The sequence below is a fragment of the Microtus pennsylvanicus genome, chromosome 7 (genome assembly GCF_037038515.1).
Source record: "Microtus pennsylvanicus isolate mMicPen1 chromosome 7, mMicPen1.hap1, whole genome shotgun sequence".
NCBI classification, from domain to species: Eukaryota; Metazoa; Chordata; class Mammalia; order Rodentia; family Cricetidae; genus Microtus; species Microtus pennsylvanicus.
In genome coordinates, this window is record NC_134585.1 from 57701989 (window position 1) to 57726924 (window position 24936).

At 51.2% G+C, this 24936-nt stretch overlaps 1 protein-coding gene across 1 annotated transcript in view; it reads left to right on the forward strand.

Annotated features, from left to right (window-relative positions):
* The window catches only part of Kif6 (kinesin family member 6), a 324667-nt gene that overhangs the window by 292380 nt on the left and 7351 nt on the right, over positions 1 to 24936 (forward strand). Inside the window, exons 17-22 of the mRNA XM_075978949.1 lie at positions 9188 to 9272; positions 10734 to 10869; positions 15754 to 15836; positions 21078 to 21125; positions 21555 to 21647; positions 23198 to 23304. Coding sequence (XP_075835064.1) covers positions 9188 to 9272; positions 10734 to 10869; positions 15754 to 15836; positions 21078 to 21125; positions 21555 to 21647; positions 23198 to 23304 — 552 coding nt within the window. The remainder of the gene's footprint in view (positions 1 to 9187; positions 9273 to 10733; positions 10870 to 15753; positions 15837 to 21077; positions 21126 to 21554; positions 21648 to 23197; positions 23305 to 24936) is intronic.

Sequence of the window (24936 nt, forward strand, 5' to 3'; positions counted from 1 at the left end):
ACTGCTGTGCCATGGCTGTGACCTGACTCTTCCTCTTTTGGGGTCTCTGGAGTTCCTCCACCAGCGCATCTGCCACTTGAGGGTATGCACTTACTTGGACAGTGTACCCGATGTGGCCAGGGGTCCTGGCAGGAAGTAGACAGCAGTATTTGTATTAGGTATTGTGAAGAAGAATGAATGAAGGCTAATTCCCAAAGTGTGGGTGAGTGTAGCAAAGTCACAAGGTCACTAGGACCCAGAGATACCAACAAACAACAAGGCAGGAAGCATTGTTACCCCAAGGCCCAAGGGCTGCAAAGATTGAGCAGTAACTGGAACATGAGGACAGAGAGGGAGGCATGGAAACCTTGGCCATATGACACAGCTGAAGCTTGAATGTGACCGTTGAGTCCTGACATGCAGAGACATCTCCTCCTCCTCGGCTGTCTGGGCTTCTGTCTTCTCCCTCCCCACTGTTGCCTACTAATGGTCACCATTGACCAATACTAGGTAGGATACCAGGCCAAGGAAGACCACCTTTTCACCAACCAGTTCCCCAGGATCAAAGGGAGGGGGCAAGAGAGGTGAGTTTGGGACGTGGATGGAATAGACACAGCTGTCATGAAGCTCCAGGCAGCAGTGGCCTACTCCTTTACTTCTCCCGGGGTCCTGTTACACCCGGGATCCTTATCTAAAATGATGTTGGGCTCCTGGAGTGTGCCAGAGAATCTAGAGGTGTGCTGCAGCCAGCTCACAGCTCATCAGAGCCGCCCTGTACATCTCTTCCCAGCTCTGGGTTCAGAAACAGCATAGTGGTGACTGAACTCTCCCGAGCCTCTAGTGTTCACTTCTCACTCAGGCACACGTGGACCATGGGGTTCCCACCAAGCTTCCACCTGCTGGGAGAAGAGAGCACATCTCCTTACACCCCTCCCTCGATTAAAAGGAAGATGTGAACTGGAGGAAAATGTCTGTTGTTGTTGTTGTGAACTGGAAGAAAATGTCTGCTGCTGCTGCTGCTGCTGTTGTTGTTGCTGTTGTTTTGAACTGGAGGAAAATGTCTGCTGCTGTTGTTGTTGTGAACTGGAGGAAAATGTCTGCTGCTGCTGCTGCTGCTGCTGCTGTTGTTGTTGCTGTTGTTTTGAACTGGAGGAAAATGTCTGCTGCTGTTGTTGTTGTGAACTGGAAGAAAATGTCTGCTGCTGCTGCTGCTGTTGTTGTTGCTGTTGTTTTGAACTGGAGGAAAATGTCTGCTGCTGTTGTTGTTGCTGCTATCATCCTCCTCCTCCTTCTTCTCCTTCTTCTTGGTTTTTTGACACAAGGTTTCTCTGTGTAGCCTGTCCTGGAACTAGCTCTTGTAGACCAGGCTGGCCTCGAACTCACAGAGATCCACCTGCCTCTGCCTCCAGAGTGCTGGGATTAAAGGTATGTACCACCACTGTCTGTCTGACTTGAAAAATGTCTAGTTCTTTCTTTTCAAAGCTTCTCCCCAGGGCATCTACTGTGGCCCTTGTCTGAGGTTACAGGAGAATCTGGGCTGCTCGACCAGCTCTTGCCCCCTGATGAGATGACAGTTCTGCAGTGTGGCCCACCTTGGAGCTCATGTGTGGCTCTAGGGTGTGACAAATGATTGCCAAGTCAACCAAAGTAACAAGAAACTCTTCATAAGAGTCCCCAACTTAATCCTAAAAACCTTTAAACTTCCCGGCAAAGCCAGTCAAGTGTAGCCAACGTCAGTGTCATTCAGATCTTCGTGTGACAGAAGGCCTGAATCACTCCGTGGCATAGGCAGCCACACTCTCCAAAGACCTGCATGTCCTGACACACAGTAGCCATGCTGCCTGGGTCCAGCTGGGAGAGAGGTAGCGGGTTCTCAGGATGTCCAGTTCTTATTTCCTTCTGGATAGCTGCTACAATGCAGCCATGTGATCACTATGGGTTCGTGAATCTGAAAGGGCAGGAGAGAGTATTTTTAAGATTATTTTTGTTATTTTTAATTATGTGCATGTATCTGTGTCTGTGTGAGGGTTTGTGTACATCAGTGCAGTGTCCAGGCAGGCCAGCAGAAGGTGTCTAGAGTTAGAGGCAGTAGTGAGCTCAGAACTGAACTCAGGTCATCTGGGAGAGCAGAGTGTGCTCTCAACCACTGAGCTTTCTCTCCAGCACCTGGAGGGAGGATTATAAGGAATATGAGGTGCTGGTCAGGCAGTGGTGGCACACGCCTTTAATCCCAGCACTCAGGAGGCAGAGGCAGGTGAATCCCTGTGAGTTCGAGGCCAGCCTGGTCTACAAGAGCTAATTTCAGGACAGCTAGGACTATTACACAGGGAAACCCTGTCTCGAAAAACCAAATAAATATAAACTATGAGGTGCTTTAAGAAAAGGATCTTGGAGACATGAAGAATTGTGAGCAGATGTGCGGACAGAGGATCATGGGTAGATTAGAGAATCGTGGGAAGTATAGAAAGGTCTGTGAGCGGGAGTGAGCTCCCAGTTGGGCAGTGGTGGCCGCGAAGTCAAGCTCAAGCAAGTGTGAGTATGGAGTATTCTAAGGGTCTCCCTCACGTTGCTGATTGACCACATGCACACTGCCCCCCCCCCCCTCTGTGGCCCGCCTCCTCCTCAGGGAACGTGATGAGGAACAGGAAGAGTGCATCCCAGGCATGTGATTTGGGGCAGCAGCCCAGGGTAGAAGAGAGGAAGATTATTCACACAGAAGAGTAGAAGGGGCTGACTGGCCTGTGATTCCCCCCCCCCCGTGATAGACATTTGCGCTTGTATTAAAGTGTCACCTCTCTCCCCTCAGAGATCATCTATTCTCCCTGAGGGATGACAGGCAGTGTGTTCAGGGAATGGGTCCCAGGAACTGTCGGGCGAGTGTCCACGGGCTTCTTCAGCACAGCTGAGGTGCAGGCGTGCCGTTTGCAGCTACGGTACTCCACAAGCCAGTCCCAAGATGGATAATGGCACAGCGCACCGTCAGTCTGATGACTCCAGTTGACAATAAATGTGAGCCATTGCCCAGGCAAGGGTCTGATTGGGAAGCCGGACGCTCACTGACCACCGTGGTGATTGAGCAGCTGGCACTAGCCGTCTCCGTAAGTGCAGACCCTTTGACGCCACAAACAAGACGAGGCTGAGTGATCTGTGGCTCTATGAGGCAGTTTAGTCCAAGAAGGCACAGAGTGGGTGTTGAAAGAATGTGCTGGGTAGCTACGGAAATGCCTCGTTGCCCTAATACCCAGTCTGGTATAGGAGAGCAGCGGAGCCCACTGAGCCCTTTCCAAGAGACAGCTAAGTTAAGCCTCACAGATTCTGTTCTGTGGAAGCCCAGAGGGTCTCTCTCAACTTCACAGCATGGTTGGAATTGTTGGTGTTGCCTGCCTGAGTCCCTGGGGCCTGTTGCTCCCAGGAGTCCCATGAAATGGCCTGGGTGTAGCAGGCTATTGCTCATAGCCAGTGGGTAAGTTGTCCATGCCCAGTGGGGACTCAGTTGTGTTTGGGCAGTAAAGGGCAGTCTTCACAAGCCAGTACCTGGGGAGAAACTCGGGCTTCATTTTGGCCCTGCTACAGAAAGTCATTCATGGAAAAGAGCACCACCTTCACCCGCTTACGGTGAGTCAGTACAGACTTCAGTGAGCTGCCTGTGGCTCCCTTCGCCACTGGAGCCGCCTCCAACTCCAGCTTTGAAACTAGGCAGAGCCGGGTTCCCATCCTAGCTCTGCTTACCAGCAGCACAGCCCAAGGAGACTTCCCCCCTCCTCCAGGCCAAGTCCCATCTGAAACAGGAATTGTGAAGACCTCTGTGAGGTGCGGTTACAGCCACGAGGGGATAGCATTGCACAGCTTCTACCAAGCATCCAATGAAGGCCAACTTCAGGCAGCTCTGGCTTCTCAGAGAGTGTGTATTCCTTGCTGCAAGTCCCCGAGCCCCTTCATTACATTGACCCTCGGTGTCTGCAGGGCGAGCTGGGGCTGTGAGGACATACCAATTCTCCAAACTCCTGCACAGGCACTTGCAGTGAGAGTCCAAAGCCTTAGCCAGTTCCTTAACAAGGGTGGCATGGGGATCTCCAGGGGACATGCTGACAACTCTGAACTCAGCAGGTCTGGATGGGGGCCCAGCTGCCACAGTGCTGACAAGCTTTCTGATTGATTTCAAAGAGCACCCCAGTCGAGAACCACCGAACTGGAGAAATGAGTTCTGTACAGTTCAGGCATCGGCAGCTGTAGAGTGTGGGGGATTGTGGGGAAGCAGAAAGAGCAGCTAGCCACCTCCCCAGTAGACCAGCTCAGGCAGAAGCCGCCATGTCTTGGCTGGTCTCCCAGCAATGGAGGAATCGAGTGCCCTACCCTCTGGCTTCCTGATTTTGCTGCTTGGCTGCCTAGGGCTACCTCCTTGTGTGACATTCAGAGAGCCACCAGGGTAAAACTGAACCCTTTCTTCTTGCTTTTTATGTATTGCTTTGGAGCTGGCTGCTCAGTACTGTGACCTCACAGGTCACTCAGGGATAACCCCTCCTGTGCTACTGTCCCAGCCAGAAACCTGTCTTTGAAAGAAAACCCCTACCCTCTTAGGTGGCTGGGGGGTTCTGTCCATGCCAGGGCCCAGTGGGAACAAAGACCTACAAGCCCAAATGTCTTTTCTATTCCCCCTCCGTCCTTGCTTGTCTGTTGTACTTGCTTCTGCTTGACTTCTCAGCCCAGGCTCCTCTTCACAGGGGCTGTCTCCCGTCTCCTGCTGAGTCACAATGCTGTCTACAAAACAAACATCACCTTTGGCCTCAAGCCCATCTGGGACAATGTGTGTAGCTTGTGTCTCAGGGACACTGTGCCTTCATCCCAGCCGCCCGAGGTCCTTCGTCACAGCCTCTTTCCCAGATCTTTTCAACAAGTTTAAAGAACCTAGCACCGCCCCACATTAGCTGCTCCTTGCTGCAGAATAGCTTTGTCTCAGATCCGCTGTGAGGGACTAAATCAAGCCACCCAGCCCACTGTGATTCTCTCAGCTCCCCATGGGTCTCAGTGAGAGCGTCCTTACATCGCCTGTGGGAGCAAGCACTCTAGCTCAGTTTCCTCACTGACCTCGGCTCCTGCTGCCCCTTGCCTTACCCACTTCTCCAGACACACAGGCTTTCTCATTGCCCCTCATAGGCACCAAGTAGGCTCACCAAGCCCTTCACGTGCTTCTCGGTCCCCTAGTTTCTGCGGGTCTCTGCCCTACTATCTCCTCCACCAAGTAGCTAACCAAGACATCACTCCACACACTCCGTATTTTTGTCCAGTTTTGTCTTCCAACCTATTATACTGCAGACCTAATTTTGTTGTTGTTGATTGAGGTTCATCTTCAGCACTAAAATTAACCCTTCTGGAATGGGGCAGGCCCATTGCCAATGCTAAATGAACATTTCTTGAGGGGCTAGTGATAGATCTCTGTAAGTAATGGCACTTGCTGTGTATAAATCTGATAAGGTGAAAAAACTGACCCTACAGGCTGTCCCCCGACCTCCTTCACGTGCACACCATGGAACACACACTGTATGTATGTATGCATACATGCATGCATGTATGTCTAGAAACATTTGTTAAACCAGTGAAGGAAGGACCAGAGATCCTAGGAAGCCCCGTGGCATTGCACACTTCACCTAGCCATGCTGGTCCTTAATCCACTCAGTAGAGAAACATAACCCGCTGTGGTGAAGATAATGAATGATGTGGCACACACTGACCTGGCCCCCAGGGCTGCACCAGCAGTAGCTGATGTTAGCCTTCTGTTCTGTGTCAGACACATTCTGAATGATTGCCTGGACCTGTAGCTCCTGGACATCTCACACACCTGCAGTGCACCCACGGAAACCACCACGCACCCTGGAGTAAGGCAGGAGCCTGGCTCCTGCAGAAGGGCCGTGAACACATGCTGGGACTGAGTCCCCTCAGGTCCTGTGTCACCCTCACAGTCCTGGACGCTGCCTCCCATAAAAACCAGAGCCCTCCCGTCACCCTTCGTCTGCAGCCTCTCTGTTGGCCCCAGTACCCCAGCTGTCACTCCAGAGCAGGCTGTCGTCAATCCCTCTGTGCCCTTGGTTTGTCCTCGGTCAAAGGCTTTAAGAGAGGAAGATGAGGCAGAGTTCTGTGTCAGCAGGTCGCAAGACAGATGGGCCCAGAACTCTTGGGGAAGGAAGTGCCCTGACCATTTAAAGGCCCACTGTCCTTTAGTGTTAATACACCACCTTCTGTGTTTCACATCTGCCATTTTTCAAAGACGGACATCAAATAAACCCGGAATCCAGTGTGTCCAGTGTGTGCAAAGCCTCTAGACAGAGCTCCAGGGAGAGACACAGAAAAGAGAAGGGCTCCACTCACCAGCTCTCAAGCTCCCTGTGCCTGTGACCTGGAGGCCACGGAGGATCATGGGTAATGAAGACCAGCATTCTGCCTCATAAGGCTGATAAAATGCCCCCGCAGGATGAGAGCATCATCTTCGGCTGATGACAGAAGACACCTGCTTGCCTAGTGCAGGGAAGAGAGGGTAATTGCTTTTGCAAAGATAAAAGTCAGACTAGTGACCACTCAGCATATGTGTCCATGCAGCAATGAAGCAGTGAGGAGGGAAAGAGGAGAGCAAACCTCAGCAGACAGACGGGGTCCCTGTAAGTGGGGACCGAAGTGTCAGCCTGCTGGGGCAGGGTACACTGGGGCCACCACTTGTGAAGAGCACAGAGGCTTTTGACTAACCACAGTCTTAACAGAGAGCCACACAGTCCAGGATGGAGAGGGCTGCACAAACACTTGCCTCAGTGCACACCTCAGCTTTGTCCCGTCCTAGCTGTTTGGCCTACGCTGTTTATGGAGCCTCGGGACAAGAAGTCTAACTGCTATGAGTTGGTGCTGCCTTCCGTGCCTGACTGTTCTAAGGACTTGGTGGTGCATAGAGGGCCTGCCATGCGCCTAGTGAACTTGGCATAGCATTTCAGAGAGAGGGCATTCAGTAAGTGGCTAGCATTAGTAACTGACCTGCTAAAGAAATAGACTGAATTACATGGAGTTTCTGGAGGTTGGGTTTGTTTGATCCAGGGTCTCCTATAGCCCCAGCTGGTTTGAATCTCAATATGAAGCCTGGGAAGACCTCAAACTTAAATCCTTCTGCCTCAGCCTCCAAATGATGGATTACAAGGGTGAGCCACCATGTCCAACTGAGAACATTCTCTCTCTCTCTCTCTCTCTCTCTCTCTCTCTCTCTCTCTCTCTCTCTCTCTCTCTCTGTGTGTGTGTGTGTGTGTGTGCGCGCACACACACACACACTCATGCCTGCACACTAGGTGTGCAGGTACAAATGTGGATGGGTGCATGCCGTGCCACACACTTGAGGGTGGAGGTTGGAGGCAAACTTGAGCTTCCTGGCCTTCTGCCTTGTGTGAGACAAGGCCCCTCTTTTTGTCATTCGCTTCTGTGGATGCCAGGCTGGCTGGACAGTGAGCCTCCAGCGACTCCGCCTTCCGTTTCCATCTTACCCCAGGATGGCACCAGCTTTCCATGCCTATGGGGGAGTCAAACTTGGGTCCTTTTGCCTTCTTGGCAAGTGCACTACCCACAGAGCCATCTCCCTGGCCTGAATTGTGTATTTAACAGCTGGAAGGAGCCCCTTTCCTCCCTGCACCGCTCACCCTAGATGAGATGTTAGACCAGGTCTCTGCTTTTTAAATGAGGTAATTAGGCAATAACAAGGTCTCTGAACCTCCACACGAGGAAATGGGTGGGCCAGCCTGTGAATGAGACCCCAGACTCGTGTGTGGTGTTGTTGAGTCTTTAAAGGACCCTCAAAGTAGAAAAGACATCCTATGCTGCTCCAGCAAGCCCGTGCAGGGATGGGAGATGAAAGGAGACTTGAGTGGAAACAAAGTCGGTTGAAATAGCTGGGCCCTATGAAACATGTCTTCGTATGCAGCTGCCAGCCACTGCAACAGAAAGCAAATGGTCTTCTCCCAGAAATGTTAGGTTGGCGAGATGGCATTTGATACACAAGCCTCAGTTTAATCCCTGAAACATGGTTTAAATGGAAGGCGAGAATCCACTCCATAAAGTTTCCTCACCTCTCTATGTATGCCATGACACATATGTACTTCTCACACATAATAATAATAATAACAATGATAATCATTGAATAAAATGTTCTAGAAGGAGATTTGAACCCAGGACCCTGGCACCCACACAAATGGGGATCCGTACCCAGGATCTGGAAGTTAGCCACAGGACTTGACAGATTCACCTCCTTAAGTCTCATCAGTAAGGCAGGGGTGATGCTACCTCAAATAATTGTCATCAGGATTAAATCTGATCTTGTTCAGGGATCAAATGGACTGGAGGACAGGGTTTGGGGATGAGGTGATAGAGCAGGATTGGGGGAGGGAGAAATCTTCATTCTGTGGCAGGGAGGGCCTTTATTCTTGGGGGAAGGTTTGGCACCTTTACTCTGTGGGGAGGGAGGTGGCAGGGGGGTCATGAGCTGGAAGGCAGGGGTAGAGCGGGGAGGGAGAGGGAGGCAGGAGAGGACTTCACTTGGCTGGGCTTTGCGGTGTCTCTGCCTTGACTAAGAAGCACTGCCCAGTGGCAGACAGCCTTCACCCACCAGAGGTTCAGCAGATGAGCTAGGAGGGTACCTGGGACTCGCCAGCTACAGCCAGGTACCCACACAGAGGAGTCAGCATCTAGGCAGGTCACAACAACCAGCCAGTCCCACTGAAGAGCTGAGGCTACCCCAGGCCTGGACACTGGCTGTGTCTCTGGTCACAGAGGATACAAACTCTTATCACCTCCAGTGATGAGCCTGAAAACTGATGACCTTCTATGGAGGCGGAGAACAGTCAGCGGGAGCACACACAGGGAGCCAGTCAGAGCCACGCTTTTCTTCTTCTGGAAAGGGCTCTTTCTCCAATGCGGACACGCGGTCGCCTCTTCCCTGGGGACCCCAGAGGCCATGAGTGCAGGGAAGAAAAGGGGAGGTGGGACAATCCCCTGCAGTGACAGATATCGGGTGTGGGAGAGCCCAAGGAGTTGGTTCTGAAGCCAAGCCGAGGCTGCCACCCAGAGGCCCCTGAAGGAACTCCCAGGACCCCTTCGACTTTGGATGCCCTTGAACTCTGTTACTGGTCCCACCACATTTTTCCTACTTTCTTTGTTGCCGTTACTCACTGGCATCTACCTCCTCCAGGAATCTCAGAGAATATGGCCCCACCCTCCATACCTGACCTCCAGGAAGAGAAACTGCGATCACAGCTGGAAGAGGAAAAGACCAGGTGAGCTGCCGGTTGTTTCTGTGTGTTTGTTGCCACACCCATCCTGACCCCAACCCCCCAGGACCTCCAGGTCCTACCTGAAGCCTCCCTGGGACCTCCGGCTTCCCCTTAGGAAATGGGGTCCAGCCTGGAACCTCAAACGCATGAGGGGCGAGGAGTAGCCTAAGCAAGGCCTGGGCCGGGGTAGGGAGGATGCTGAATAAGGAAGCGCCCCATCCAAAGGCTCCCACAGGGATCACAGATCAGACAGCCTGCGTTCCAGTCATTTACATTAGCAACAACACAGCATGAGGAACTGTACTAAAGGGTCTCAACGTCAGGAAGGTTGAGAACCACTGCTCTAGGGAAACCATGAAGCAGTCCCATGGTGAGCTTTACTCCACAGCTTTACCAAAGTTTACCCAGGGTCTTGGGAACCTCCGGCCTTCACCCAGATACCGAGGACCCCAAAGTGATTTTCCTTACAGGGTGAGGATATGTATATTTCCCTGGTTAGGCTCCTTCATTCTTTTATCCTCCATGCCATGGCTGAGATCTGGAAGTCCTGAACAAATCACCTTCCTGCCTACAGCTACTGATGGCATTGCTGCAGGAGTCCCCCAGCACATGCAAATGCAGGCCCACACTCATGCACACACACATACACACACACACATGCACACACACAAACACACACACACATGCACATACACACACACACACAAACACATACATGCACACATACAACACAGGCACACATGCACACACATATAGATACACACTCTTCTGAGCAAAGCCAACCCCCAGCACCTGACTCCCTTGCAGCTTCCCAGCAAAGTCTCAAGTGTTAGCTGCACCCGTGTGCTGCTTCCACACCGTGCCATTGGCGTTCTCCTCGGTTGTCCCTCTGCCCCTCGGTGTGCTAGTTCTTCTGCCACTGCTGTGGAAAAGCAACTGCACGGAAAAAGGAGTTTGTTTCTGCTAATGGTCTAAGGGTGCCGTCTGTCCAGGCAAGGAAGGCATGTCACACCACTCCATAGTCGGAGAGCAAAGATGGATGCCGATACTCAGCTTGCCTGATCCTTTTATTCCATCCAGACTTCAAGTCCGTGTGCTGGTGCTGCCTGTGCTCAGGGTACATCAACCCTGCTCAGTTAAAGCTCTCAGGAAACACGTGTCTCCTAGGTGACAGTGAGGACCAACTGCCACACCTGTCCTGAGTACATGTTCAATGAAAGGGAGTTCTCATTCTTGGAGAAAATCCCCGAGTGCCTACTGGACAAAAGATGACCCACCCTGATCTCCCTGATGGACTCAACACCTGGTGCCATGTTCTAGCCTTGGCAGATTTCTCTTAGGTGTCAATTTCTAGCACCAGGGCAGCTCTGCCAAGCTTCTAAGGCATAAACCTTCATCTCCAGCACTTCCATGCTGGTGACTTCAGGCCATCAGTGCCCTGCAGCTTCTCCGATTCCACTGTAGGTACAAAGCAGCATTCATGCGCCTGAAAGCCTTGAAGGTGGAGATTGAGCACCTGCAGCTGCTCATGGACAAAGCCAAGGTGAAGCTGCAGAAAGAGTTCGAAGTCTGGTGGGCTGAGGAGGCCACCAATCTGCAGGTATGCTGTGGGATACATAAGGGATTCATGTGGGAGGCCACTAATCTGCAGGTGTGCTGTGGGGACATCAGGACGTTCAGGTGGGAGGCCACCAATCTGCAGGTGTGCTGTGGGGGACATACGGGCATTCATGTGGGAGGCCACCAATCTGCAGGTGTGCTGTGGGGACATCAGGACGTTCATGTGGGAGGCCACTAATCTGCAGGTGTGCTGTGGGGACATCAGGATGTTCAGGTGGGAGGCCACCAATCTGCAGGTGTGCTGTGGGGACATCAGGATGTTCAGGTGGGAAGCTACCAATCTGCAGGTGTGCTGTGGGGACATCAGGATGTTCAGGTGGGAAGCCACCAATCTGCAGGTGTGCTGTGGGGACATCAGGATGTTCAGGTGGGAGGCCACCAATCTGCAGGTGGGCTGTGGGGACATCAGGAGATGCAGGTGGGAGGCTACCAGTCTGCAGGTGTGCTGTGGGGAACATCAGGATGTTCAGGTGAGAGGCCACCAATCTGCAGGTGGGCTGTGGGGGACATCAGGGCATGCAGGTGGGAGCTATCATGTACAAGGCTGGGGCTACTGGGAGACAGGAGGAGTGAGAGTTTCAGACTTCAGGCCTTTGTGCCCTGGACCTAGCTCAAGAAACCAGTGCTCATCTGAGTGACAGGAACACAAAGTCAGGAGTTCAGTGTCTCCTGCTCCAGGGCCTCAGGCCGCCTGATCAGCAGGAGATGACTCCAAAACAATGATTGTTGCTTCATCTAAGATACTGTGGAGATTTCATTTGACATCCATTCTCTCTCCCTCCCTCCCTCTCTCTCTCTCTCTCGTTCTCTCTCTCCCTCTCTCCCTCTCCCTCCCTCCTTTCCTTTTTTTCTTTCTTTCTTTGAGGCAGCATCTCTCTGTGTAGACCAGGCTGGCCTTGAACTCAGAGATCTGCCTGCCTCTGCCTCCTGAGTCCTGGAATGAAGCCTGCCTGCTCTTTCTCTTATTACAGGGCCACACACACCTGCATATTAGCTCTAGAAGTTTTAGAAAACATGAAGAAGACTTTTATCTCGGCACTTAGGGAGAACCAGTATTAACAAGTTGGCTTACGACATCTTGCATGCTTTTTCTGCACATACACCATGAGTATGTTTTTCATCATTTTGATGGAGGTGTGTGTGTTTGGGGAGGGGAGAGAGATTAGTTGATTTAGGACTGAAGATAAGAATCCCAAGCATGCTGGCCAAGCATCCTACTACTTAGCTACATCCTGTTGGTCTTCAAGTATCATGGTTGGCCTTGTGGGTTTTTTATTTTTTTAAATATAGTATGATTTTTTTTAACTTTATTTCATCTGCATTGGTATAACGATGTCAGATTCTCTTAAACTGGAGTTACAGACAGCTGTGAGCTGCCATGTGGGTGCTGGGAATTGAACCTGGGTCCTCTGGAGGAGCAGTCAGTGCTCTTAACCCCTGATCCATCTCACCAGCCCCATGGTCTTGTGTTTTTAACTGTTTAAATGACTGCTTTTTTGTATCATAATTCTGTGGTGTCGTTTCCAGCTGTCACTGTTGCATCATGTAAATATACTTTAGATAGTTTAGTCGACCTGTTCTTGGATATTTAGGTAGTTTCTGGTTCTTTACTGAAGACAAATATGTAGATGAGTTTTTCATATTTCCCAGACAAATCCCTAGAAAGTCTCTGTGATCCCATGAAGGCTAAAATAACCTGCTAAGTCGCATCTCAGCTTCCTGTTTGCCCTCATGCAACCCTTGGGTATGGTAGGGTGGAAGTGAGGCGGTCACAGTGTCACAACACCCTTAGAGAGTGTCTCCCAGGCTCAACCCTCACTTTAAGAACAATGGATCTGAGAGGCAGAAAAGGCCACCCAGCCAAGCACTGACGGGCACATTACTACTGGCCATGATGGCACACCCCTGCAGGCACAGCACTTGGGAGGCAAAGGCAAGCAGTGTGTGAGTTCATGACCAGCCTGGACCACACAAGGGTAAGACCTCATCTTAAAAAGAATTTTTCCCTGTTTTATGGAAATCAGTATTATGGTTCCTCAATAACAGAAGCTAGAACAATATTACCCAGCTATGCCGCTCCTTGCTATGTAGCTGAAGGAATCAAGGCACACGGCATAAGTGTGTGCACAGTCCTTCTTACTGCTGCATGCTCACAACATCCAGGGCAGGCTGCCTGCTCACAACAGCCAGGGAAAGCTGCATGCTCACTAAAGCCAAGGCAGGCTGCATGCTCACAACAGCCAGAGCAGGCTGCATGCTCACAACAGCCAGGACAGGCTGCATGCTCACAATAGCCAGGGCAGGCTACATGCTCACAATAGCCAGGGCAGGCTACATGCTCACAACAACCAGGACAGGCTACATGCTCACAACAGCCAGGACAGGCTACATGCTCACAACAGCCAGGGCAGGCTACATGCTCACAACAGCCAGGGAAAGCTGCATGCTCACAACAGCCAGGACAGGCTGCATGCTCACAACAGCCAGGACAGGCTACATGCTCACAACAGCCAGGGCAGGCTACATGCTCACAACAGCCAGGGCAGGCTACATGCTCACAACAGCCAGGGCAGGATACATGCTCACAACAGCCAGGGCAGGATACATGCTCACAACAGCCAGGGCAGGATACATGCTCACAACAGCCAGGGCAGGATACATGCTCACAACAGCCAGGGCAGGATACATGCTCACAACAGCCAGGGCAGGATACATGCTCACAACAGCCAGGGCAGGATACATGCTCACAACAGCCAGGGCAGGATACATGCTCACAACAGCCAGGGCAGGATACATGCTCACAACAGCCAGGGCAGGTTTCCATCAGCAGACGAGAGGACAAAATGTGGTACGTATCGTGGAGTTCTAGTTGCCATCAAGAAGAATGAAATCGTCACCTTTGTAGGCAGATGGATGGAGCTAGAGATAATTGCTCAATAAGGGAGACTTGGGAAGATAAACACAGCATGTGTTTCTCATATGTGCAACCTAGATTTAAATATACATGTGGTGCGTGCATGTGGCATGAGAATAAATGGGGGATAGTATAGGGAATGATTTTTGATTCCTAGAACCCACATAGTATGAGAAGAAAACCAATGTCCAGAAGTTGTTCTCTCTCTCTTCTCTGTGTGCCTTTCTCTCTGTCTCTCTCTCTGATCTCTCTCTCACACACACACACACAGAGAGCAATAAGTAGATAAATAACAATTTCAAAAACAATAAATTCATATGTTACCAGTGACCATATTACTGTAAAATAAAAAACAGTTCACTAAAATTAGATACATGAGAAAGTAAAGAAAATTAAAGTCTCAAATGTAGCTATCAAAATAATTTTAAGAGAAATCTTTGTAATAAAATATGCATATTATTTTGTAGATATGTATGATTGTCAGTGAAGTATTGTCAGCATTTACCATGATTTCAGAGTTGCAATGAACACAGTATTTCAGTATCTCTGCACCAGCCACGATGATATGACAATGTGTATGATTTTTTTGTTGTTGTTAACAAAGCCACAGGGACTGTTGATGTCATTGATTAATATCAGGGAGAAATTAGGGGAGATGAGAACGTAATTGGTTTCCATATATGTCCACAATGACCCTGGCTTCTGTTGGGACTCTGGGTCAAATCTGTTCCTAGTGAGTTCTGGGAGCGAGGCCTTCAGCAGGTGCCCAAGGGACTTTGGCTCTGGACAGAAGATGCAAGTCATGCAATATGACCTGGAGAAGTGTTCAGACAAGGCTGGCAGAGTCCCATGGCTTGTCAGTTACATAGACAGTGAAAGTCAGCATAGCCAAGGTGCTCAGATCCATGTGCCTCCTGCCTTCCAGGTGCTGTCACTGAAAGAAAAAGGCCAGATGCTGACAAAAGAGATGACAGATTCCTTGCCGCAGGAAAGCCTATGCCACACAGCTGTGGGTAGTTTCCTAGGTAGATTGAGGCACATGGGAAGTGATGAGTGTTCTGCGATGCCTTTGAGTGGCAGGAAGCCAATGAGAACAGCTTGGCAGGATCTCCTCGCAGGCACACTGTGCCCATGGGTTCAGGGAGGCTTGCAGGGTATTCTGGGAGACTCACAGTGTGTCCTGGAGGCTCGAGGGTGTCCTGGAAGACTCGTGGGGTGTTCCGGGAGACTCAGAGTTCCCGTTCCTCCAGCCTCATTCTCCAGGGTCGTTGGAGACGTACAACACTCTGGAAGTGCTCCGTGACCCTGTAAGAGGATCATAGGGACAAGGAGAGGCGTACCCAGGAAGGGTTTCCCAAGAATTGCTGGATATACACTGTAGTCTTCTCTTTCCATCTGAAAAAAAGTAATATATGCTCCATTTGGGGAACTGGGGGCACAGAGAATAAACCAGACATTACTAATAATGTCTCCATCCAAAGACAGTGTTTTGATGAACAAAACCCTGGTCGTAACTATGTCTAGACTTAGTCATATACATCATGCAAAATGACTTCTATAATAGGTTTTTCCTCTTAAGAATGACAACAAAGGTCTGGAGAGGTGTCTTAGTGGTTAAGAGCACTTCCTGCTCTTTCAAAGGACCAGAGTTAGGTTCCCGGTACCCAAACTGAGTGACTCACATTGCCTGTAATTCCAGTTCCAAGGGACCCAACATCCTCTTCTGGTCCCCAAATTCACAAACATATAATTAAATATTTAGAAAAGAAAAAGCGTTTTAAATAACTACATCAAAGGTTGAGGGTGCAGCTCAGTGGGAGGACACTTGCCTCGCCAGCCTGATGTCCCCAGCTCCAGACCCAATGCTGGGGAACAGAGGACAGGAGTTACATTGAGCACATTATACCATGGACTTAGGCTAACTTACAAAATGCCTTCTTGAGCCCACAGGTAAACTCCCCGGCCACGAATCCCCAGGAACACCTGAAGCCGGTTCCCCAGCAGGACCAGCCGCAGATTCTCCTCAGGAAAAGGTCAGGACAGAAGCACAAGACGAGTCAGGGTACCCAAGAAAGGCTCTCATGGTCTGGGAGAATGGACTGCCTTTGCTGGCTTGTGGCTGGAAGCTCCCTTGGGTGCACACCCCTTCAAACCTGCACTCTGACAGCCAAGCCAGTGCACCCACCACCATGGTAACAGGAGAAAATCGGTTTAACTGTGTGAGCCTTGGCCCTGCCGCCCGCCTGAGGAGGAGGGGGGGAGGAGGAAGTGGTTGCCACGAGCAGGAGGGCATGGATGGCCTGGGAGGAGTGCTTGGCAAGGGGTATCCCGCCATCAGTCCACCAGGACCCAGGCATTGTGACACGAGCATTGGCATCTGTTGTCCTAGAGAAGATTCAGGAGATGCTTGGGCACGAGTGGACAGCCTCCCACACAGCCCATGAGTGGCAAATGCCTCCAGCACCAGCTGCACCCAGTCTCGTGTCCTCTGGCTCATTATCTGTGGTGCAGAATCCAGCGGGACTGCTTATCTCTGCACGGCATGCTCGCTTAGTCTCTCACTAACCATGCAACAAGGTGGCAGAGTTTCTGATCGGCACCTCCTGTGCCCACCTCAGACTCAGCCTGGCCAGGCCAGAGGACAGGAAGTGTGAGTGAGGCATCCATGTCTGCCACCCAGGGGCCATCAAGTCTGTGGGTTGAAGGACACCAAGATCCCATGTCAGAGGTCTGAAATGAAGCTTTTTAAAAAAGGTACCAGGAAGCAGGAGAGATGTCCCAGAGGTTAAGAGAACTTGCTGCTCTTAAAGAGGACACGGCAGCTCACAACAATCTGTAACTCCAGTCAAGGGAATCTAATGCCTTCTTTTGATCTCCAAGGACAACACACATGCATGCAATGAACATTCATACATTCAGGCAAAACACTCATAGAAAAAATAAAAAATAAAATAATAAATAAAAGTAAGATGTCAGAGGCAGGCAATATGGCTCAGTGGGTAAAGGCTCTGCCACAGCACCTTATGACAACTTGATTTAGATCCAAGGACCCACATAGTGGAGAGAGAGGATCACCTCCTGCAGATCAGCTCCGCCCTTCACATGCATGCTGTGGTACACACACACACACACACACACACACACTCCTGCAGATCAGCTCCGCCCTTCACATGCATGCTGTGGTACACACACACACACACACACACTCACCTCCTGCAGATCACCTCAGCCCTTCACATACATGCTGTGGTATATACAACACACACACACACACACACACTCACCTCCTGCAGATCACCTCAGCCCTTCACATACATGCTGTGGTATATACAACACACACACACACACACATACACACACACATGGGCACACACACACACACACGCACACACACACACACACACACGCACTCCTGCAGATCAGCTCCGCCCTTCACATACATGCTGTGGTACACACACACACACACACACACACACACACACACACACATGGGCACACACACACGGGCACACACACACATGGGCACACACACACACGGGCACACACATTTTTTTAAAGGTGTCAGACAGTGCCAGTAGAAGCCTGAGAGAACTGTCACACAAATCCCAACCAAGGGACATTCTACAAAATACCTGGCCAGCACAGCTCCAAAGTGACAAGGTCATAAAACACAGAGTCTGTGGGTCTTGAAGCCTAGCGGGGAGAACCAAGATGTGACAGCTCCAGATGACAAGGTGGCCTGGGGGTGGGGGTTGCAGCTGGAAGAGGCAGAACCTCAAAACTTGGTCTGGAGGATATGCCCTTGAGTTAGGGGAAAGCCGGGGCGGGGGGGAGTGCAGCCCTGGACCGGCCGCTGTGGAAGTGGACAGGAGGGACTGGGAACTGTCTGTAATCATCTCTGCTAGGCTTCCAAAGGTATCTAAAACTCCATGCTGTTGGTGCTGGAGACACGGCTCAGCCGTTAAGAGCATACACTGTTCTTGCAGCCGATGGGGCTTGCTTCCCAGTCCCCACCCAGGCCTTTCACAACCCAACTTGTAACTCCAGTCCAGGGGCTCCCACACTTCTGGCTTCTGTGGGCATACATAGACACATGCCTATACATAATCAAAAATAAATACTTTTAACTTAAAAAGATTTTATCTAGAAAACAAAAAGGGCATAAAACACTTGTACCCAAAATATAAGCAGGACACTTGAGGTGCAACGATAAGAAAATGGATGGTCCAGACAGCTTTAAGAAACAGAGCAACAGCAAACATAGGGGCTCCATAGTGAGGCCAGTCTCATAGATTAATAATAGAACTGGGCCAGGTGCGCACACCTTTAATCCCAGAGGCAGGAATATCTGGATGGTGGCTTCCCAGGGTTAGGGAACCCTTCCCTCCTGACTTCACACTGTGTCATCCTCCTGCCTGAGGTGCATGACGGGATGGACCTGGCAGATGGCCTCTTCAGGAGCTGCTGGCTGCCTCTGGCTGCCTAGTGTGGTCACGGCCTTCTGCCCTGCTGCCTGGGGCCTCCATCCCTCTCTGCCGCTCTCTCCTGGCCCAAGGCAGCCTGGCACCTGTGAACTTTCCCTGGCCTCTGAAGAAAAATTAAACTGGGAAGCATCGCGTGAAAGGGCCCTTTGAGAGCCAGTGGCTTACTCCCTCAGATTCACTGCTGTTTCCAAACTGCCCTTGACCTGCTGTGAAGGTGGTTCCTGCGAAAGGAACCCCCACACCCTTCTTTTTCCTGAGCTTGTTCCAGCCACCCTTGAGGCTCCGAGCTGTGGCAGCAGGTCTCCCAAGAAGGATATGCAGAGTCTGCCACCTTGTGGCTATCTCCGGTCCTGCAGCACCCCATGTCGGACCCAGCACAGAGGAGCTTCATTCTCCCTCCCTGGGGAATGAGCATGGTGGTGCGAGCAGGATTTAGGAATGACGCCTTCTGGCTTCCCTTACTGTTTGTTTATCCTGAGCCTGTGGAGACAACCCCATGGGAAGGGGTAGGAGAGCAAAAGGTTGGCAACTAGCCAAACTCATACGCGGGAAAGCAAGCCGTGGGCCTAAGCAAGAGGTTGGGTAGATGACAGCACACTTACTACACCATCCCACCTGTCCATCTTGCTGACCCGCCTCCCAGCCTGAAAGCCTCCAGCTGTAAAATGAAGGTTCTGATCACGTGACTTCTTAAGTCCCTTTTGCATCTGACACAGCTCTTCGCAGGACCGTCCCAAAGTGTGGAAGAGGCTCCAAAGTCCATATAAGAGATCGTATTGCAGTGAGGCCTAGAGAGACAGGAGACATAATGATAGCTTCCTTGTCCCTTCTCTAGAGGAATGCGGGGTGCTGCAGCCAAGAGTGCTGGGCCAAGAACACACACATCACGCGGTAAAGCTAAATGGGCCTAACACACCTGGTGAGCTGCCAATTGTCATCATCCCTTGATGAGCATGCAGTGGTCATCAGAGACCATCCAGGGACAGCAGTGTGGTCAGGAAAAGCTGGCAGAAGCCGGTCAGTGGAAAAGGAGGCTGGGAGTAAAAGTAGAAGCCTCGGAGACATGTGAGCTTCAAGCTCTGCTATTTACCCCCAATCTCTAGCACATCTGTAAGATAGGGGTGATGGTGACCTTCTCTGACACTGAAGGGCTTATGTTTGAATTTTCCATGCTGGGACAAAATGCTCAAGGCAAGCAACTTGATGGAAGAAACGTTTATTTTGACCCAGGTTTCCAGAGGTTTCAGTCTAAGGTCAGCTTTGGACCGAGGTGAGGCAGCAAATCCTAGGGAACAAGATACTGTGCAGAGCTTATGGGGACACTGGGAAACTGACACAGACAGAGGATGGGCCTGGAAGCCGAAGCCACCTCCCACCAGTGACCTACTTCCTCCAGCCGGCCCTACCTTCCGATGTCCAATATATTAACAATGTCGTCAGATCACAGATCTGTCAGAGGATTGATCCATAGATGGGGACAGGGACCTCAGGATCCAGTCTCATTCCCAAAGCTGGCAGCCAAGCCATTAACACCTCTGCGAGGGACATTTTCTGGCCAGATCACAGCAGGGGCCAACAACAGAAAAAGGACCTCACCCCAGAATTAGAAATGGCCGGCCAGCAGAGAGGCGAGGACTCCAGCACAGTTCGCAACTAAGGCCTTTCTTCCTTCTAGTTGTCTAGGTGGACTCTCAACAGAAACGGAGAGGACATGTCCTAGGTCCCTTGTGCAGCCCTAGGGGATCTGGAATCACCTGTCAGGTTATAGTTTCACCCAAGGGCTCTCTGGAGCCACCCTGTAGTCTCACGTCTCAGAAGGGAACGGGAGGAGGAGTGAGTGCCTCCCCAGCAATCTTTTGAGAGGTGACTTGAGAGCCACCAGAGGTCTATATGGCTTCTGCTGAGACGGTAGGTGCTGAGCTGGCACCTACACTTGACGTGGCTCTTCTTGGAAAAGCCCACCCCTCTTGGGTGCCCTCTTATTCTCCAGCTGCATTTCCTTTAGCAGATCTATTACACTCCAGCTCTGCCTCATACATTGCCCTGTCCTGAAATTCTTTCCCGAGTCCATGCCCTCAAAGGTCTAATGCAGGCCCAGACTGCTGAGGGTGACAGTGTGGAGCTGTGTTTCTGGTCCTTCACTGTTGTCAGAGGGTATGACGTCTACAGAGCACTGGCAGACGGCTGACTTGTAGACAACTGTCCACAAACGACAGCTGTGATCATGGCAGTCATTGCTGCTGTTCATCTTCCTTCAGCCAATGTTTGCTCCAACAATGGAAATCACCGTGTAGCCTTCCAAGATGGCGGTGTGTGTGTGTGTGTGCGCGCGCGCGCGCGCGCGTGTGTGTGTGTGTGTGTGTGTGTGTGTGTGTGTGTGTGTGCGTGTGCAGAATAACAACGGAAATCACCGTGTAGCCTTCCAAGATGGCGGTGTGTGTGTGTGTGTGTGTGTGTGTGTGTGTGTGTGTGTGTGTGTGCAGAATAACAACGGAAATCACCATGTAGCCTTCCAAGATAGAAGGGGATGGGGGTGAGCAGATTAACAATAAAAATACCATGTAGCCTTCCAAGATGGGGGGGTGGGCAGCGGGGGAGGCAGATTGCCAGTTCAATCTTCTCCGGTTGCTGTTACAAAATGTCAGAGTCTGAGCGGCTCATTGGTTGGCAGGTTGGTTGGTAGTTGGTTTTCCTGGTATTGAGACACACCCAGGATCTTGTGTATGCCAGGTGAGCCTTCATCCCCTGTGCTGAGTTCCACACTCTTTTGTCTTTCTGTGTTTGTCACAGTTCTCAAGGCCGGGAAGCTAAAGATGGAGTTAGCAGTCTGGATATCTGGTAAGGATCCTGCCCTCCCCCACGCCCAGTAGGAACTCATGGTTTTTTTTGTAAAATTGCTAATCCCCATCTTGAGGACTTTGCCTCATGATGTCTTCACCTCCCAAAGATTCTGTCTCCACCAATTTAGGGGCTGGGTTCAGCCTGTGGTTTCTATAGCACAGAGATGTACAGCTTGCTGAGGGCTCCCTCCTTGCAGCGTCCAGACAGCGTGCTCTAGTCTGTCTTCCTCTAGCAAGGGCACCAGGCCCATCCTGAGGGCTCCACCCACAAGATGTCATCTGTCTGGTCACTTCCCCAAAGCCCACCTCCATATGCCATCCCTCTGGGAACTAGGGCTTTAGCATGGGAATCTGGAGAGGACATGCGCGCCCTGAGACTCTCCTCCTCACTTCCTCCTGACTTCGGGCTTCTGTTGGTTTATTTTAGCTACGACAGGGATGCCAGAAGAATCCTCCCCTCCCCATGCCCCAGTCAGCACAGCCAAGAACCCAGTAGCTCCAGGACCCAGCTGCAAGACAGGTATGCCCTCCTCTCCTAATAGTGTGACAGCCGCTACAGTGGACAGCGTGAGCCCTAAAGTCTGCATCCCCAACAACTTGAGGGGGCTTGAGGGTCCAATTGCTGTAGACAGAAGCTGGGACTGACTCCCGCAAATCTTCTCTTGTGTGCTGACTCTCTAAACTGGAGGAATTGTCCCCAAATCTCTGAGGTCCTCCATCTTCTGATGTGTGTATAAAATGCTCCAGGGGTGGTGGCACCATTTAGTCCCAGCGCTTGGGGGACAGAGGCAGATGATCTCTGTGAGTTTAAGGTCAGTCTATGTAGTAGGAATTTGTTTAAAATTAATTAATTAATTAATTAATTAATTATTAAATAAGGCCATTTGGGCGGTTCTGCTAGAGCTGACTAGCCTCCCTAGGAGGTTGTGGTCCTGCCTAGAGTAACATGTCGCCTTTGCCCTTCCTATTTTCTCATCCCAGACTTACTCAAACTAGCTTCTCCTTTCACACCCAACATAGATTTGACATCCTGATGGTGTCTCCCTGTATCCAGGAACTGATGACAAGGTGTGCTCTTTGCCCCAGAGGCAGAAACTGCTATTCATTCAGATCACAACCATATTTAGCCAAAGTGCCACTGTTAATAAACTACATTTCCCAGCATCCTCTGCAGCCACACAGCCAATGAAATTTGTAAACAGAGAGCTGCATGAAATTTCCAGAAATTCTCTTGATAAAGGGAAGGCTACTGGCCCCTCCCCTCCTTCTGCTCCAGTCTCTTGCCTGGCACTATTGGGTTGTCTAAGAGTAGGTGTGGAGCAGCTGCAGTGGGAAGCAACAGCTGGAGCAAGGCCTCAAGACTGGAAGGAATTGGTTTAGTGAAGTAGCAGAAAGCAAGCTGGGAAGAGAACCAGAGTCAGAGCACAGGGAAGCCAGGAAGTCTTGAGGCAGGGCATGAATTCTGTTCTGGGAGAGATAGGAAGGGGGATTTAGTAGCACAGTGAAAGAACTGGTGTGGCCTTCACACAGAGGACGTGGAAAGCTGGGAGGTCAGATAGAAACCAACGACCAAAGCAGAAAGGAAGGCCAGCTCAGTGGGTCAAGGCGCATGTTTCACAAGTGTGATGGCCTGAGCTCGTCCCAGAGCCCATGGTAGGAGAAAACATTTGCCACAAGTTATGCTCTGATGACGTGTGTGTGTGCGTGACACACACGTGTGCAGACATGTGCACACACACAGACACACAGAAAAACAGACACACACACACAGAGAAACAGACAGATGACAGAAACCCACATAGAGAAAGACAGACAGACAGAAATACACACAGAGACAGACACACACACATAGACATACACACAGACACATAGAGAAAGAGAGACAGACATACGCACGCACACACACTGAGACACACAGATATACACATGGAGACCGACAGACACACACATACACACACGTTTTAATCTTTAAAAAGCAAAATTAAGTAAGATAGGAAATCACTTTGGAAAAGCAACATCCAGGAATACTGTGCAGTGACTTTTAAAATTGTGACTTGTGTTTGTCCTTAGCATCTCCGAAAGGCCGATGTCATCCATCCCTCTCACTGGAGACAGCCAGACAGATTCTGACATCCTGGCATTCATCAAGGCCAGGCAGAACGTTCTGCAGAAGAAATGTAAGAACATCCCCTGGAAACCCGCCAAGGCCTGGCTCTCCCTACGCTTCTGTCCCACACAGGGAGTGAGCAGGAAGCTGAAAAGGAAAGAGGCAGCCGCAGCAGTAGTCTGGGTCACCTCGTGTGAGCTGAGCCCTGCTTCTCCGAGTCCCGGGGGCAGATGTGTGGGCCGGTGGCTTGGGGGCTCCTGCTGCTCCTGGGCAGGCTCTGTCTCCCTATTCCAGACCTTGGTTGTTCTCTGTCCCCTGAAGACATCTCTCGCTCCCTGTCCAGCCTTCTCTAAACAGGAAGGAGCTGAGGGTGGTTTGGTATTCATTGAATCCCTGGCTAGAGTCTTCACTCTCCTTGAAGCATAGTTCTTGCCAAGGAGCTGTGAATGTAAACAGCACTTGAAGGCCCAGGACTGGGGACACTGTGTCAGCCATGAAGGAAATACCTGTCCCACCGCAGGAAGAGCAGAAGGCCCCTCCTGACTTTCCTCACTGGCCTGCTCACTTGGCAGCTAGCCATGCTGTGAACAGACTTTGCCAGTCCCAGACAGCCACAGGAACAAGGCCAGACCCCTACCCTATACTTACATTTTGTCCTTGCCTCATCCCAACAGTCCACAGACTTGGCAGTGCCATGGCTTGTCAAAGGCTGCCCTTCGACATGATGATGCCATGACACATGGCGTGCCTGTCTGTCTGTGTTCCATCGCTGGAACCCACTGGGAAGCCTGGGTAGCTTAGTAAAGAAGAGTGGTTCGTTTTAACCCAGTTCTGGGGGTTCAGGGACACACAAAATAGTTGCAGCAGCTCTCCTCTTCTCAGAACCCCATGGCGGATGGGAGTAAGAGGGGAGACGGGAGCCCAGAGAGGGATTCAGGGCTCAGGCTTCTGCAGTGACCCGAGGACCCCCCAATAGACCTCACCTCCTACAGGTCTCACCTGCTAGCCTCACCACATGGAGAACTAAGCCTTGTCACAAACGCAAACCACAGACAGCATAAATGGAGGAAGTCTTGGGTCACATGGCGGACCCTTGCCTGGGTGGATGCCGTGCTCAGTCTCTCCACCACCTGCCTGCAGCTTGCACGCGGATGGGCACCAGAGCTGAAGGAAGCTGCCATCCTCACATGCTCACATCAGACAACCATGCTGTCACTGGAGGCCCACTGTGTGAGCGCCAGGACAGCAGCATGGGCCCACCACGCGGCACAGGTGGCCAAGTGCCATCTCATGGTGGCCAGGCATGTGTGGGGAGTGCAGGAGGAAGCCAGCGAAGCAGAGACACAGGCAGCTCCCCTGGGAGGGCAGCTGTGCAGAGGAGGGAGCTGGGAACAACTGAAGAAAAGCAGGAGGCCAGGAGGAGACTGAAGATGAGGTTGTCTGTGGACAGAAACGCTGCTAGGGTGACGTGCACTTGATGGCGGGGGGGGGGGGGGGGGGGAGCGGGGGCGTGTCCTTCACCTTTAGTTGTATGACCTGAACAGACAGCTCTAAGGAAAAGAGTTCTCTTTGGGCTCCTGGTGTCAAAACCGCTAGGCTACCTTGGCAGGAAGGACAGGGAAGGACTCACAGGATGGAGCCAGGAAGGCTTTCTTGGTTTCCCTTTTTATCTTGTCTGGACCCCTAGTCTACTGTGGCACTT